A 16,429-nucleotide genomic window follows, 5' to 3' on the forward strand; every position below is an offset into this window, starting at 1 on the left:
GTGCTATGATAAGGTGTGATTCTGGAAACACAAAAGCAGGAAATGCTGCAGGAAGCAAGGCAAGGAAGAGCAAAATGCGCCTCCCCAAATGAACAGGACTTTAACCTGTCAGAAAGTTGGAAAGAACAATTGGATGGTCTCCGGTGGTCAGTGAGACCAGGACCTAAGGCATCACAGTAAACAATGAGCCCTTAAAACAACCACAGTTTGACGTTAAAGAGACAGAAAGCTCGAGTTCAAGCATTGGGCTTACCACTGCTGCTGAAACATCTGCTGCAAAGGAAGCCCAGCTGAGACAAAGTGTGAAAAGTCCACAGCACAGCATCCTGTGGGCAAAAAAATAAATGACAAAGAATAAAAAGGAGACTTCAGAAAGGTGACAGCAAGACTCTGCACCACTGGTCTGAGAGCTGTAACAGGATAGAGGCTTACGTTACTACTGTTCTTACTCCTATAGCATCTTCTAGACAAGTCTTGATTATGCCTATCACAAAGATGCAGAGCATAGCCAGATGCACGAGGAATATTACCTATAAATCAAATGGTGCGTGTGGGAATTGAATTTAACCACCTGGAATCCAGTTCCAATTAATTTGTTTGCACAAACTGATGAAATGCATGATTGTCCTGGATATTTTGATCCAGATCAGTTTCCAGTCTTACTAAAATCTATCCTGGACACAGAGCTCTCTCTCCCCCTCCCTCCCTCCTTCCCTCCCACACACACACACACACACAGAGAGAGAGAGAGAGAGACAGAGACAGAGACAGAGAGACAGAGACAGAGAGAGAGAGAGAGAGAGAGAGACAGACAGACAGACAGACAGACAGACAGACAGATGCCTGTACCAGAAAAGATATGTTTCAAACCAATGCTAGAACAGATATCCAAGAAACCAGTTTCCTCTAACTTACAATTCTGGTAGCTTCATATTGAATTTGTGTTCTTTTCCAGACTGACTGGAAAAAGCAATATGCTGCATATGGAGTGGGAGGTAACATTTGAAGAATTATCTTCAAACACAAGAAAAAGTATTAGTTTTTGCAGACTTGGGCTGGTGGTATGCTAGAACAGCTGTGCCATAAAAGAAAGCAGCTATCTACGGTAAGACTATCAATTCCTGCTGAAAACTATAATCCTTTATTCTGTCTTTTTATTTTGTTGTATTTTCTTGTTCTTGTGCGGTCACCCTAATGCAGGGCTGTCAAACCCCTGGCCCATGGACTGGATGTGTCACGTGCTGGCCAGGCCCATGCCCGGTTTAGTGAAGGGGAAAAAAGTCCCTTGACGGCATGAGTTTGACACCCCTGCTCTAATGCAAAGGAACACTCACAGGAGGAAAAGAGAAAGCTAGTCTAACACATCCTATATCACAACTACAGTACATTCTGGAAACAGTTTCTAAAATTCAGATGGAAAATTGCTGGTTGGTGTACTTGGGTAGAGTTGTGATAGGTACAGTAGAATGCATGGAACATGGAACTCTTCGATCCCTTCCACGTGAGCATACCAATTCTACGAAACCCTCCTTAAATCCCACAAGCGGAGACCTTTGCCAAGTGGTTTTTCTTCAGGGAGGACTCTCTCCAAGAGTGTCCAAGATCATCAGACGGCATGAAAAATTTGAGCACCTTGCGCATGGCTGTGAAAGATACCTTGTCTTCCTGCCTCTCTTGTGGAACGACTTTGTGTACTCACATAATAAGCAGACATCTGGCGTGCTTAGTCAGCCCCAGGCAGGCAATAAGGCAAATCACCAAGTCCAAAATGAACAGCAAGAGGTAAGAAAGCCATCTGGAGAAAAAACGAGAGAGAGAGAGAGAGAGAGAGAATACTTGGGTAACTCATTCATCCCTGGAGCAACTTGGTAGGAGGAAGGATGGTGAGATTGAAGCAGGACACTGTTCTTAGGCTTTCTGTGGGGGCAACACCTCCGCAGAACCCTGGAACAACAACAACAACATGGCATTTCTACACATTATGCAAGTTTGTGAAGGGCAAACTCCTCCTCTAGAGCAGGGGCCTCCAACCTTGGCAACTTTAAGACTTGTGGACTTCAAAACCCAGAATTCCTCAGCAGATGAGTTCTGGGAGTTGAAGTCCACAAGTCTTAAAAGTTGCCACGGTTGGAGACCCCTGCTCTAGAGACTTGGAGACAGACTGCTGAAATTGAAAGGAAGACATTATCCAAGGGACGTTCAAATGCAAAGGGAGACATTTACGGCTAGCAGATTCAAACAGATTCGAGAAACTGAGACTTCTGCAGTGCAATCATACTTCCCTGGGAATAAGCCAGGGGTGGGACTCTACTGGTTTGGTGGAACTGGTAGCTCCGAAGATCATCTGGAAGCGAACCGATTCGCTCCGACAATCAGCTGCTGGGCCCACCCACCGCCCCCGGCTCCATACTGACCTTTATTTCATGCTTTTGACGCTCAGGTGCATTGCGTGGCACAGTGGATTGCCGAGCGTCAGCTGTTGAAGACACAGGGAGAGTGCAGGAGTGCAGGAGAAGGTCAGTAGGAAAGCCTCTGCGCATGCACACACCCATCAAACCATGCCCACTGAACCGGTGGTAAAACAATTTGAATCCCACCACTGGAATAAGCGACACTTACTTTGAAGCTAACGGGCAGGCAGTTGCAGGTAGTAATCGACTTACAACCATTCGTTTAAGTGACCGTTCGAAGTTACAACGGAGCGGAAAAAAGTGACTTATGACCAGTTTTCAAACTTACAACTGTAGTAGCATCCCCATGGTCATGTGATCAAAATTCAGATCCCTCGCAATTGACTCCTATTTATGACTGTTGCAGTGTCCCCAGGAGTCACGGGATCCCCTTTTGTGACCTTCTGACATGCAAAATCAATGGGGAAGTCAGATTCACTTCAACAACCGTCTGACTAACTTAACCACTGCAGTGATTCACCAAACAACTGCGGCAAGAAAGGTTGTAAAATGGGGGGCAAACTCACTTAATGAATGTTTCACTTAGCAACAGAAAATTTGGGCTCAGTTGTGGTCATAAGTCGAGGACTACCTGTACTTTCCTTTCAAAATCACAATGGACAAATACTGGGCAGGAGAAAGCATTGCGGGTAGCTACAAAGCTAATTGGGGGGAGGGGCAAGAGGAATGAGCCAAGCAAGGAATAAACAGAAGGGCAAGAGAGGATATGGGGACTTTATGCCTTTATCTTATAAGGTTTTATTTCTCAAAAATAATACTTTCAAATGTTCTCAGGGTATTCCAAGAGCTGGCCTAATGCAGTTTGCCTGCAGTCCCACCTAGACTGGGGTGGGATAAGTGATTTTTTTTTTTTTAACCTCCTGCATAAGAGAGGCTCTCCCCAAACAATCCGAGGGTCTAATCTAGGATGCTTTTTCATGCAGGCGTTTCTATGAAAACAAGGCTTTCACGAGACATGAGTAGAACAATTCAATAGCACAGAGTTTTAAACTAGTATTCTATTATATTCTAGAGCCTGTGTGTTATAGAAGGTGGTGATTTTTGAGAGCCCGTTTTTAAAAACTTGAGCTGTAGATGTGTTGGAAATGCATGATGAAATTTCAGGAATGTGTAAATCAATGTAAATTGAACCATTTACACCGGCTAAGAAAATGCAATATATATGTCTGGATATAATCCTATTTAGTGGTTATCTGGCTTGCTAATGTTAAAAGTGCCTCCTGGTCAGTAAGGATTCGCTCCCACTTGCAATATAATGCAGTTTGCACAATGCTCGGTGTGTTTTGTGCTTGCATATGCATGCAACTGCCTTGTAATCCATGTAGCTCATTCCTGGAGCCCATGAACCAGAGTTGTCTTTCTGTATTTTTGCCAAAGGTTTTCTTTTTTTAATTGCAAGTACTATTTTCTTACAGATTTATTCACAGAGGCTGTCTGCTTCAATAGTATTACAGACAAAGTAGAAGAGACAAGATCTGTATTTGTGCTTCTATTTTAGTTAATGCCTTAACCTTAACTGGAATCCGATTCAAATTCTTCCACGTGTGGCCAAGAGTTAGTCATAGACAAGCTGCAGCTTTTGGTGCAACTTCACTACTTCCAAGATATTTCAGAAAGACTAAGGGAAGGGGGAGGAGGGAGACACACTTTTCAGCATTCAAGGCAGTTCTGGCTTCATTTTGCTCTCTGAGCAATTTAAATAAGTAAGTATATCTATTTAAAATAAACTAGTTTAAGTATAGACATTAGATGTGTAAATGGGATGAATTTGAGACACAGCCCATGAAATAGTATAGAATAGAATTCTTTATTGGCCAAGTGTGATTGGATACACAAGGAATTTGTCTTGGTGCAAATGCTCTCAGTGTACATAAAAGAAAAGATACATTCCTCAAGAATCATAAGGTTCAACACTTAATAATAGTCATAGGGTACAATAAACGATCAAACCATACTAGGAACCATACTAGGAATATAAATCATAAGGATACAAGTGACAGTTACAGTCATACAGCCACAAGTGGGAGGGGATGGGTGATAAGGAGTGATGAGAAGATTAATAGTGATATTAGTGCAGACTTTGTAATAGTTGAACAGCGTTGAGGGAATTATTTGTTTACCAGAGTGATGGCTTCCAAGAAAAAACTATTCTTGTGTCTATTTGTTCTGGTGTGCAGTGCTCTATAGCGTCGTTTTGAGGGAAGGAGTTGAAACAGTTTATATCCAGGATGTGAGGGGTCTGTAAATATTTTCACAGCCCTCTTGTTGACTTGTGCAGTATAATAAATAAAAATAAATAAATAAATAAATAAACCAAGCGCATATTTGTTTGCTGCAGAACAATGTTTATTTCCAGAGTTCGATGATACCTTACACTAGCTTTACCCTGCCCTCCATGTATATCCTAAAACTCAAGCGTGCACATGAGTTCCGTCAGAATTCTGCTTCCATTTATGACAAATATTCAGTGAAACCATGTTGATCAGAACGGAGACGTTCTGAAGTTGGTGCCTATACAACTTTTCGTGATGAAGCAGGACCTCTCCTGAGTTGAAATCATAAGCACGATTCAGAACCTTTGCCACTAGGATGCAGAGATTTCGTGGCAATGTTCGTGTTTTAATCACTGTCTTATACACCTTCATAATTTGGTTTTGTTTTAAAGAAAGCTGTCTCATGCGGGAAAGAAAGAATTAAGGAAAAACCCAGTCACTTGCCCAGAATGATGCTCCTCATCCTATCTGTCCAATCACTGCCCTCCTGGATTTTGCTGTAAGTCTGAAAGATGTTAGGCTAAGGCGCATTCCATCAGGGGTAAAAGGAAGGGAGGGAAAATAGCAATAGCACTTAAGACTTATATACCGCTTCACAGTGCTTTATAGCCCTTTCTAAGCGGTTTACAGAGTCAGCATATTCCCCCCAACAATCTGGGGAAATGAATGAAAGAATTCCTGTCTCTGTAATGGTGCAATGAAATCCACAAAGTGCTACTTTAAGGAGTCAGTCCATTGGTACAAACAAACAGGGTATCTACTCTGCTGTTCGGCAATAATTCTGTAGGATATCAGAGCAGACACTTTTTCCCCCAGGAAAAGCCAGCAATTAAACTGTGGAGCTACTGTTCTTTCCAGTAGCTTTAGGAGGCCTGAAGGAAAAATCTCTTTGAACTTTCAAGACCTTCTAGATTAGATCAAACAGCTTCTAACAGGAGACCTCAATCTTTCCCCAGCCGAGGGCCTCTTAAATACATTGACTTCATTTTCTGCATTTCTCAGTCAAGAGTCACCCTGAGTTAGGAACATGAGAAGGAGGACATCCAGCTTGGAGAAGGCTGAAATGCACTCACTCTCCAATAGCTCCTGACTGGCAATGTATGTCTCTTGCTATGATGACTTACCTGTAATATTCTACATAGCTGACATCATTGGCAATCTTGGACAAGTCTATGGTGACGTCACTCCACACAGGAAGCCCTGACAGTTGCAGCACAATATTGTCTGCCATCTGCTGCATGAATTTGAGCGTTTGTACATATTCACTGTGGGTTGCAAAGATCTCATTCAGGCGGGCCACGTGCTGCTCCAGAACTATTTTCATCTGTGTCGTAGTGCCTGAGACCTGCCAAAAGACAACAAGCAGGCCTATGAGAACCAGTAGGCAGATAGCTTCAAATAATTTGTAAAGCGGAATGAATGATCACAATGACATTGACTTATACAGGTAGTCCTCGACTTACAACCACAATTGAGCTCAACGTTTCTGTTAAGTTTTTTTTTAATCTCCAACAAATACTCAGAATTAAATTTGTGTTCTACAGGGATTGACCTGGGGGGGAGGGGGGGAATCTCCCTTAGATAAAAGCAGTTGTGTCATTTTTAGTAACATTAACTGCAACCAGACACTTCTTCCAATGGGTGTTCTATCTTTCACATTGATGCTTGGAAATTACCTCCATGCTTGACAGCTGAAATGTGGTTCTTCTTGTGGAGCATAGTGTTTGTTTCTATTAGACATGAACGCATCTGTGTACCCTCAGAAGTTTTACTTCTGATATTTGTTCATTTTGCCAGACATTTAGGGACTCATCCATGTGGGGGTTTTCTGACAAACTTGTGATAAACCTCACTGTTGACTGTTGACTTCACTGACCAACAGCACTCAACATATTAAAGCTATCATGAATCCTATTTTCATTCAGTGCTTCTCTGATAGTAGCCATTAACACTAAATTTAGCCAAGTTGAAAAATGTCTGCATATCTCTGAATTTCTTCAGGACATTTTTGTGATTTCCTGGACAACTTTTAAGTTTTGCTCTTTGCCTGATTTTGACAGCCCCCTTTAAGAAAGTGCACTATTACCTCAATTTGCAAAATTGTTTCTGATTGTAAGTTTGGAGTCTCAATTCTTGAGAAATGGTTTTGAAATCTTCCCCCCCCTCCCCCATCATCAGGCAACAATTTTGTTGAAGTGGCAATCTTAACAGATTTCTTTTTGTGGGGCATGACTTACTTCTGACATCTAAGTGGTGACCTCTGACAAGGAAGCCAAAGTTAGTGGTATTTATTTAGGGCTGAGCTGAGTCAAACAAGCACTGATTATTTAGTGAGGTACACAATTGGCCTTAGTTATTCTTTAACTGAATTTACTGTTTCCAGTGAACAGTACTAGAACATCTCATTTTTTGATAACTATGAAATAAATGAAACAAGGACCCCATGTATGTCTTCTTCCTTCAGATTCCTTTTATATGTCACAGGGATCCACATGAAACTTCGATAAAGTTTGTTGGCAAAGATATGTAAAATTAACAGAACATCCCAAAGGGATCCTATAGCTGTGCAGCAAAAGCAGGATGAGACAACTAGAAGGATGTTAAGTCACCATCATTCTATGGCTACATTCCCACTCACTCATATCCTTTTGGCACTCTCAATGCTTCTTTGTTCAACAGTGTTCCTCCCCCTTCGGTTTCAAGCAATCCTTCCTCAGACAATATGTTCTCATGGGTTATCTCAACCCAAATCCTTACACTATGATCTCAGCTCCCTTCAACAGTAATAAAATAACTTCAGATAATTGATCTGAAGTTAATCAGAGCCAAGGCATTTCTTGATAGTACAAAAGTCCATTTAGTCTATTTTACTGACTAACCAAAGTGTTAGTTTCCAATCTCAGATTCAGATTTCTGACTTTCTGTTTTTGCAGCCGGTGTGCCTTCTGGAAAAAGAAAAACTACCAAAAACCTTGCTTATATCCAACAGAGACAGCATATGATGCAACCACCTCTTTCAGATTATGCCATTCTGAAGTACAGATGGATAGTAGCTTCAGGGAAAATATAATGATAGACTGTAGAACTGTTGATATGAATCCATTCTTTGTCCAGTACTAACTGTCAGCTTTTCCTCCAAGAGAGGAATGAACCAGTTAGATAAGATTGCAGGAAATCTGTAAAAACCATGTCAAAGAATTTCAGCAGCTGTAATGATTCCTTATTTAAGTAAAGGGTATTCAAATCCACTTAGATATAATTTTCTTCCCTGCACTCTTCTCAACGGCCTTCTTTTTTGTTCAGGTTGGCTTGTCTTCATCTGCTCTTTATTTTACAACTGCACAAATTGCTATCAACTTGGCTATGAAATAAGGCATTTTCTTGATCAAGTCTGCCAGCCTGATCAGACTAGTCGGAGAACAGTTTCTTCAAGGTGTGACCTATAGGAGGTGGTGTAGGATCTCCTGCTTGAGCAGGTGGCTGGACTAGAACACCTCCAGAGTCTCTTCCAGTTCTGTTCTGACTGATGGACAACAAATACCTGAAGGTGAAAATTCTGTAGCATCCTTGTCCTATGGAGTAGCTTACTGGTGAGATGGCCACAATTCTTATCCAAAAGATCCAAAACTTATTCGGAAATATTAAGATCAAGCTTTCCTAGAGGGTAATTTGATTGATTCTAGACCCATCAATATAAAATTTCCAGAAGTTATTAGCAGGAAAGCTAACCCTATGAAGTAGAAAAGATACTTCAACTAACGGTAGACCTCTTGGTATTAGCTGTTCCAATGGATGACCATGCCAATAGAATCTTATTCTCAGATAGCTGCTTCATCTTCCAGCATTCCACAAAATCCATCTAAGGTTGTTTACCTCAGAAGAGATCCCTTACCAGTGAATCAACCCCTGAGAGGGTGTGATTAGCATTATCAAGGGCGTAGATCAGCTGGTAAATTCCATCGTTGGTTTCACTGTTGCCATAAAACCCAATGCCAACAGCCGCACTAGAAAAAGAGAGGAAAGACAGAAATGTGAGTAAAAAGAAAAAGTAACAGATCAGGGTCATTTGATTGCAGCAGCATCACCAAGGTTAAGACTGAAAATCATTAAGGTGCTCCATCTGCTGAAAGGAGAATTTTTTTAAAAAGTCCTTCAAATCTTTCCTATAATGAGGAGGTCTTGGTCTTGGTCTTGGTCTTGGTCTCTCTGTCTCTCTCTCTTCCCCCCCTCACACACACATTCACACATGGGGGGGGGGGAGATTTCAATGATAATACAAGGTTATGGATTAACAGGAAAAAGTACTGCTTTCCAGAAAGAGGTGATATTTCTCATTCTTACTCTGTGAAACCGACAGCTTGAATCTCTTCCTTTAGATGTTCATTCTCCCCTTCCCTGACAAATAACAACAAAATTTTGCTTTGGTTTTTAAACAGCGATGGGAATAAAGGCCTGATGGACCTGTGAAGCCCCATAAAGGCTTTCTGTATGCCAAACTGATTAAGTATTTCCACAGATTCAGATTCTTGATATGTTTACTTAACGAACTGTACTATTTCGTTGTATTTTTTTTTAAACAGCACATCATTTCTGACCATTCTCTGAGTCCTTTATAAATAGTTGCAAATGGGAGTTGATTAACTCCTTTCATTTAGGATTAAGGATTGGCCTATCCTGCAGGTCAAATATCTGACTCTTCAGGAAATTCAACAGGAACTTCAGAAAAGAAATCTACCTTTCTCTATCCAAACATATCTAAAAGAGCTAACAGCTTAAGAGCAACTTACTACATAAAGGACCTCCGTATAAATTTTATAAATCAATCAATCAATTCAAGCCCTCATGCCACAGAGCTCATGAAAGTTCCTTGAGAATCCCTAGAAGCAGCTAAAAGAAGGAAAGATGGAGAAACTAGTTTTCTGGAACTTCCATTCAGTCAATGTAATAATGAAAGTGACCCAAAGAAATCCTTTCGTTTTGCTAACTTGATACAACTTTTTAAAATTACGGATCTCACCCCCTAGATATTCCTATTAGGGAAAGGGAATATTTTTTTGAGTCTGCCATTATTATCATGGGAAATCTATTTTGTATGTGGCTTTTTAGTAAGCCTTTTTGATCTAAGAAACATCTTTACCGATGCTAAATTTCACCAGATGGATTCAAGAATCTTGGATACATTAAATACACACAATTTTCATGTTTAAGAAAAAGTAAAGAGGTATGGTTATGCCTATGTGACACTCATATACATATTATGCACGCACATTATTTTTTAAAGGTAATTTTTCATGGCCTGCCCTATACATAGAAAGAGTGGCAAAAAAAAAAAAAAAAAAGGACAAGCATTGTGAAACTATTGTCAGATACAACAATTGAGAGAGACCTATTTTGGTACAGAAAAGCAAAACAGTGTTTTTAAAAGTTTGGTTTCTACCTTATATCCTGCACATTGCACTCTATGAAATATTTGAGAATATATGAGAAATATGAGAAACAGTATATATACACACCCTCTGCCCAGTAGAAAGCTACACTGCATTTTCTAAGTTTTCTTATTTATCATATCCTTTCAATCAGAATATTGAACATTTAAGTAATTAATCTTCATCTAATTTTTACATTCACTCTACTTTTTGTAGAAGGGAACAATAACAGCATTCTTCTAATTGTCAGGCACACATGTAGTCTTTTACACAAACAAGCTACATAATCACTCCATAAGCAAACCATATCCCTATTTTAACATTTCTTCAGTTACACCTGCCCCCTTATTATTTTCAACCTACTCACAGCATTTATGATGTCCTTTTCATCCATTTTTCTGGAATATTACCATTTATAGTTTTTGTTTCAAATCCATTTTTATACACTCGCATTTCATATAAACCTCCATTCCTTCCGCAATTCTCTTCAGCTTCACCCCAGTTTGTAATTCAATATTTTTTACGTTTACTCTCCTCGAGGTTCCTGGTTTATGCCTCCTCACTCATTTCCACCAAACATTCTTTGCAGCTTTTTTCTTTCTACATATATTATATCAGGGTTGTCAAACTCAAGTCCCGCGGGGCCACCCTGGAAACAGCAAAAGACCGGCCCACTGCCTCTGCCAGCGAAAATGGAGCTTGGGGGGCCGCTCTGTTTTCGCTGGCAGAGCACTAGCAGAACTACTAGCAAAAATGGATCTCCTCAGCCCTACCCGGGCCACCACAGGTGCCCCCGACACGAGTGACGTCAAGCTGGACATGCCCCCTCCAGCCCCCGAGGTCAAACACAACCTTGATGCGGCCCTCAATGAAATCGAGTTTGACACCCCTGCATTATACAATAATTATAATTACCACATCATCATTTTTGGAGAACTTGCTCTCAATTCTCTTTTTTTTTCCCCTCCATCCACAATCTCTTTCACTTCATTTCTTCAGGCTCTAAAGACCAGCCTCTTTGCCAAGGCCTTTGCCAAAGGTGATGGAAATCCCCCTTTCCCTTGTTCTCATTGACTTCAACATTTCTGACTTCTTTATTCTTCTTCATACAGGCAGTTCTCGATTTACAACAATTCATTTAGTTACTGTTCGTTCAAAGTTACAACATCACTGAAAAAAGTGACACATCACCATTTTTCACGCTTATGACCATTGCAGCATCCCCTTGGTTATGTGATCAAAATTCAGAGGCTAGGCAACTGACTCAATATTTATGATGGTTGCAGTGTCCTGGGCAGGGGTGGGATCTGACTGGTGTAACTACCAGTTCGGTGATTTTTCGATTTGCGCACGCATGTGCGCTTTGTGTGCACGCGCGCCTGACACGTACTATGTGCCCGTGTGAATCGTCATCAGCTTGCTGCCTGGACAGCTGAGCAGCATCGTGCACGGGTGCGCAGCGGTTGAAAAAGCCCTTTTTTCCTGCTCTTTCAACCGCAGCTGTGCCACACAAAGCAGCTAAGGTTGAAAAGGCAGGAAATAAAGATCAGGTAAGAGCCCGAGCAGGTGGGTGGGCCAAAACAGCAGCAGACATAGAACCGGTTCTATGTCTGCTGCTCTTCAGAGCTACCGGTTCTACAGAGCCGGACAGAACCGGTAGAATCCCACCCCTGATCCTGGGGTTGTTTGCAACCTTATGACAGATAAAGTCAGTGGGGAAGCCAGAATCGTTTAAGAACCTTGTTGCTAACTTAACAACTGCAATGATTTGCTTAACAACTATGCCAAAAATGTCGTAAAATGGGGCCAAACTCACTTAATAACTGTCTGGCTTAGCAGCAGAAATTTTGGGCTCAATTCTGGACATAATTCGAGGACTACCTGTACTTTGTTGTTTCCTTGTTTTTAAATGGTTTTAACCATTGGTAAACCACCCAGAGTTTCTGGGAGTTGGGTGGCATATAAAATTAATAAACTTTTATTATTCCTCTAACGTCCTTTTCATAATTCTCATTATTGCAACCTCACACCCCCACACAGCAGTCCAAAATATTCTTTTTACTCCCTTCCGAGCAATTTCCACATGTTGTTTCCTTTCATCCACTTTCCATTTATTCTGTGAGGAAAGTACAAAAGATACTAATTATGAACAGTTTATTGTCTGAAATGCTTCACAAGGAACAGGACAGCGAAGGGATGAGAAACTGAGACATATTGGGCCAACGTGAGAAATGGTCTACTTTACAGAGATCATGAATGGGCACTTGAATTACCTACGATTCGTATAGGTTTTGTCCCCCCAAAAACTGTATGATGGCCTGATGGTCACTTGGCTACTGTTTGGCAAAGGACTGCAGGTTTTCTGCTGACATTAATGGCGTGACACCAAGCAATCTAATTTCTGCCAGCTAACTGTTAATGTAATAGTAATAAGGAATCAGCGAACTGTTAACAGCTGGAAGAAAAGCTTCATTACTTTCTCTTTCTTCTGAGTAATTCAAGACAGCAGTACAAGGGAGGGAGAGATAGAGAGAGCCAAAGTGTCTGAGGGGAACTGGGTGGTAGAGCTGTTAAAGGGTTCTAATCCGAACTGTTTCAAATTAAATATAAATCAAATCAAATATAAAACATTCTGCTTTGAATAGAAAAGGTCTGTTTTGAGTGCCAAACAGGCTGGTTTAAACATTTCAAATATGTTCCAGGTTTGAATTGGATCTGTTACAATAACAATACAACAAAGCCAGAAGGGACCTTGGAGGTCTTCTAATCCAACCCCCTCCTGAAGCAGGAGACCCTATGCCATTCCAAAAAAATGGATGTGCAATCTCTTCTTAAAATCCTCCAGTGATGGAGCGCCCACAACTTTTGAACACAAGCCATTCCACTGAACAATTGTTCTTACTGTCAGGGAATTTTTCTTTAGTTCTAGGTTGGATCTCTCTTTGATAAGTTTCCAACCATGGCTTTTTGTTCTGCCCACAGGTGCTTTGGAAAATAGGACAGCCCTTTCCTCTCTGTGGCAGCTCCTAAAACATTGGAAGACTGCTATCAAGTCACCCCTCGGCCTTCTCTTCCTTAGACTAGACATACTCAGTTCCTGCATTTTATCCTCCAGTATCCTAATCATTTTTGTTGCTCATCTCTGCTCTGCACTCTTTCTAGAATCTCAACATATTTTTTTGTATTGTGGTGACCAAAACTGGACTCAGTATTCCAAGTGTGGTCTTACTAGTACAATATGAAGCGGTACTAACACTCCACAGGATCTGTATATTACCCCTCTGTTGATGCAGCTTAGGACTGCATTGGGTTTTTTGGCAGTTGTAGTACACTGCTGACTCACGCTTAAGTGGTTATCCAATTGGACTCCTAGTTCCCTTTCACAGTTACTGCTGTTGAGTCATGTACCACCTATTCTATACCTGTGCATTTGGTTTTTCTTGCCTAAGTGTAACATCTTACTTTTCTCATCACTGAATTTCATTTTATTAGATAGGGCTCAGTGTTCACATCTGTCAAGATCCTTCTGAATCTTGAGTCTATCTTTTAAAGCAGGGGTGTCAAACTCAGTTTCATTGAGGGCCGCATCAGGGTTTTGCTTGACCTTGGGGCATTGGGGGTGCATGGCCAGTGCATGTGATCAAATGCCACTTTTGCTAGTAGCTTGTTTTGCTAACAAAAACAAAGCTTGTGAGGGCTGTGTGTTCCAGGGCTCCATTTTCGGTTGCGACCGCCTTCTGCAGCGCTCTGCTTGTGAAATTGGACTCTGGGAGAGCCGCATGTGGCCCTCCTGAGCTCTGTTTTTGCTGGCAGAGAACTGCAAGAAGCCATCACAGCCAGAAACGGAGTGCACGGCCCTCCCAAACTCCATTTTCATTGGCAAAAGTACTGTGGGCTGGTTCTTTGCTGGTTGCCAGATATATGGGCCAGATATAAGCACCCTGCTGGCCAGATCCAGCCTGCAGGCCTTGAGTATGACACCCCTGTTCTGGCTTGGTATCGTCTGCAAATTTGATGAGTTCCTCTTTTATCTCTTCATCCAAATTGTTTATGAAGATGATCAAGAGTACCGGGACTAAGAGAGAACCTTGGGGTATGCCACTGCATGCTTCCCTCCATGTTGGTATGGTTCCATTGAAGGCTACATGTTGTGTTGGTTGGTCAGAGAGTTATGAATCCATCTGGTGGTGAAGCTATCCCACTTTTTTTCTTTTACCAAGAAGTAGGCTGTGATCTACTTTGTCAAATGACTTACTGAAGTCCGAGTATACACTGTCCACAGCATTTTGATGGTCCACTAATTTAGTCACTGTCAAAGAATGCAATAAGGTTTGTTTGGAATGATCTGTTTTCCAGTAATAGCTTTACTTATTTCAAGGCGTTTGCAGATCTGTTGCTGATTGATCTGTAGTTTCTTGGGAGATATATATTTCCTTTTTGGAAGACTGAAATCACACCAGCTCTTTTCCAGTCCTCTGTAAATTCCCAGGGTCTTTAAAAGATATGGTTCAGTAGTTCCAACATCCTATCTGCCAGCTCCTTCAGAATTCTGGGATATAATCCATCTGGTCCTGGTGATTTGAACTCATCTAGAGTGAATAGATGTTGTCTTACCCCTTCTAGGAGAACCACTGCTTTTTGAGCAAAAACCCAAGCCGAACCATTTCTAAAATGCTCATCCACCTCATCCACAACCACCTCTGCTTCAAGCACTCTTGGCTAGCTGCTTTACGTTCCTAATGGGGTGTTACCCGTTCCAAGACAATTCAATTCATATCCCTAGTACATTAGCACATACAAGGGTACACCTGTAGTCTTTAGGGTAAGTAAACTTGTAGCCAATGGATTGTTCACCCATGAAACTATTTTTGTGTAGAGAATATTCTAAAACCTGCCTGTGGATCAGCTTCCAGCTTTGGGATTCATTGGCCTTTATATCCACTGTATCCATTTATAGGCATTACGTAAGGCAGGTTTCAGTTCTGTTCCTTCATAAGATGCTTTTAAAATGGAAAGAATTGAGCATATGACAAATCTTACAAACTGCAGACACTGCAAATAGATAAAAAGGGCACAGGCAATTTGCTTGTCTATATCAGGTGTCTTCTTATAAACAGAACATACACTTTTCAGTCCAAGGATTTTTAAGCCACTGCCAGTTAATGGATATGGTAAATGTAGGACCTTGCCAACTTACAACCTAAACAGTTCTCAGTAAGTTTACAATTGAGATAAGGGCTAAGGTCTACAATATTTCAGCTGTTCAGCTGTTCTGGATTCAATTCCCATACTTTCCAGCCAGCCAGGAATTATGAAAGTTGAAGTCCAAAACACTTGGAATCAAATTGGGGACAGATGACCTTCCCAGCTAATTCAATAGAGGATGGTTAACCTCATTTCATTCCCATTACTTAAAAATGTTTGTAAAGTGGCTTGCATCCAAATACTGAGAGAGAGAAAAAACCCTCTTTTTTGTTACAAAAAGTTATGAAAATTTGCAGAAAAATATTGTTTTGGGTTAAAAATATTTTTCCTGTAAAGCTTCAATCATGATAAGTAATACTGTTTCTTTCCAAGGAAAAAGATGCTGTTTGGGGAGAAACATTCACTAATTCATACCATTTTCATTTATTCAGAATAACCAACATGCTCTATTTTGTCATACATCTTTACTGCAGATTGAAATATCTGTCTTGAGCACCCATTTTGTTCTAAGGTAATGGAATGCATGTGCAGAATGATTCCTTGGTTCTTTCCTCACCTTACTCTTAAAAGGTTTCACTGTGTTGTGGGCTGGGGTTATCCCACACTATATGTAATAAGAAAGAAGGATATACAGTATATCTTTTGCTTCTTCCCAAAAATTTTTTTTCTTACGATCTTGTTGAAAGAATTGGGGGTAGCATCTTTTTATTTCCTGATGAAGCAGATTACAGTAGCTAAGGGATATGCCAAAGAGCAAATAATCTTGCATTTGCACACCAAGGCAGCTAATTAGAAATCATCCATCTAAGTCAATGGCCCCCAACCTTTTGGGCACCAGGGACCAGTTCTGTGGAAAGGAGGGGTCTTTTGCAGACCAGAGGGGGCGTGGTTTTGTGTGCTGCCTGCATCCCTCGGGTGGGGCTTCATTTGTTTGCGCAGACCTGTTTCTGGCATACTGTGGACCTGTGCCTGGGGGTTGGGGACCCCTGGTGGAAGTAAGAGTTCTTTAGCTGACATGATCTGCAACACACCTCCCCTGACTGAACAGGTGCAA

General features: G+C 41.1%; 1 protein-coding gene across 3 annotated transcripts in view; it reads right to left on the bottom strand.

The window, feature by feature from the left end:
• TTYH2 (tweety family member 2) overlaps nt 1-16,429 on the bottom strand; it is a 64,885-nt gene that overhangs the window by 19,359 nt on the left and 29,097 nt on the right. For all 3 annotated transcript variants that reach the window (XM_087956020.1, XM_026675786.2, XM_087956019.1), the window contains exons 3-6: nt 8,637-8,748; nt 5,869-6,089; nt 1,700-1,795; nt 254-326 (exon numbers count right to left, since the gene is read on the bottom strand). In XM_087956020.1, the coding sequence (XP_087812146.1) occupies nt 254-326; nt 1,700-1,795; nt 5,869-6,089; nt 8,637-8,748 (502 nt within the window). The remainder of the gene's footprint in view (nt 1-253; nt 327-1,699; nt 1,796-5,868; nt 6,090-8,636; nt 8,749-16,429) is intronic.

This window comes from Notechis scutatus, chromosome 2, assembly GCF_049901735.1.
Source record: "Notechis scutatus isolate UNSWTSFEM ecotype Mainland chromosome 2, rNotScu1.2, whole genome shotgun sequence".
Taxonomy (NCBI): domain Eukaryota; kingdom Metazoa; phylum Chordata; class Lepidosauria; order Squamata; family Elapidae; genus Notechis; species Notechis scutatus.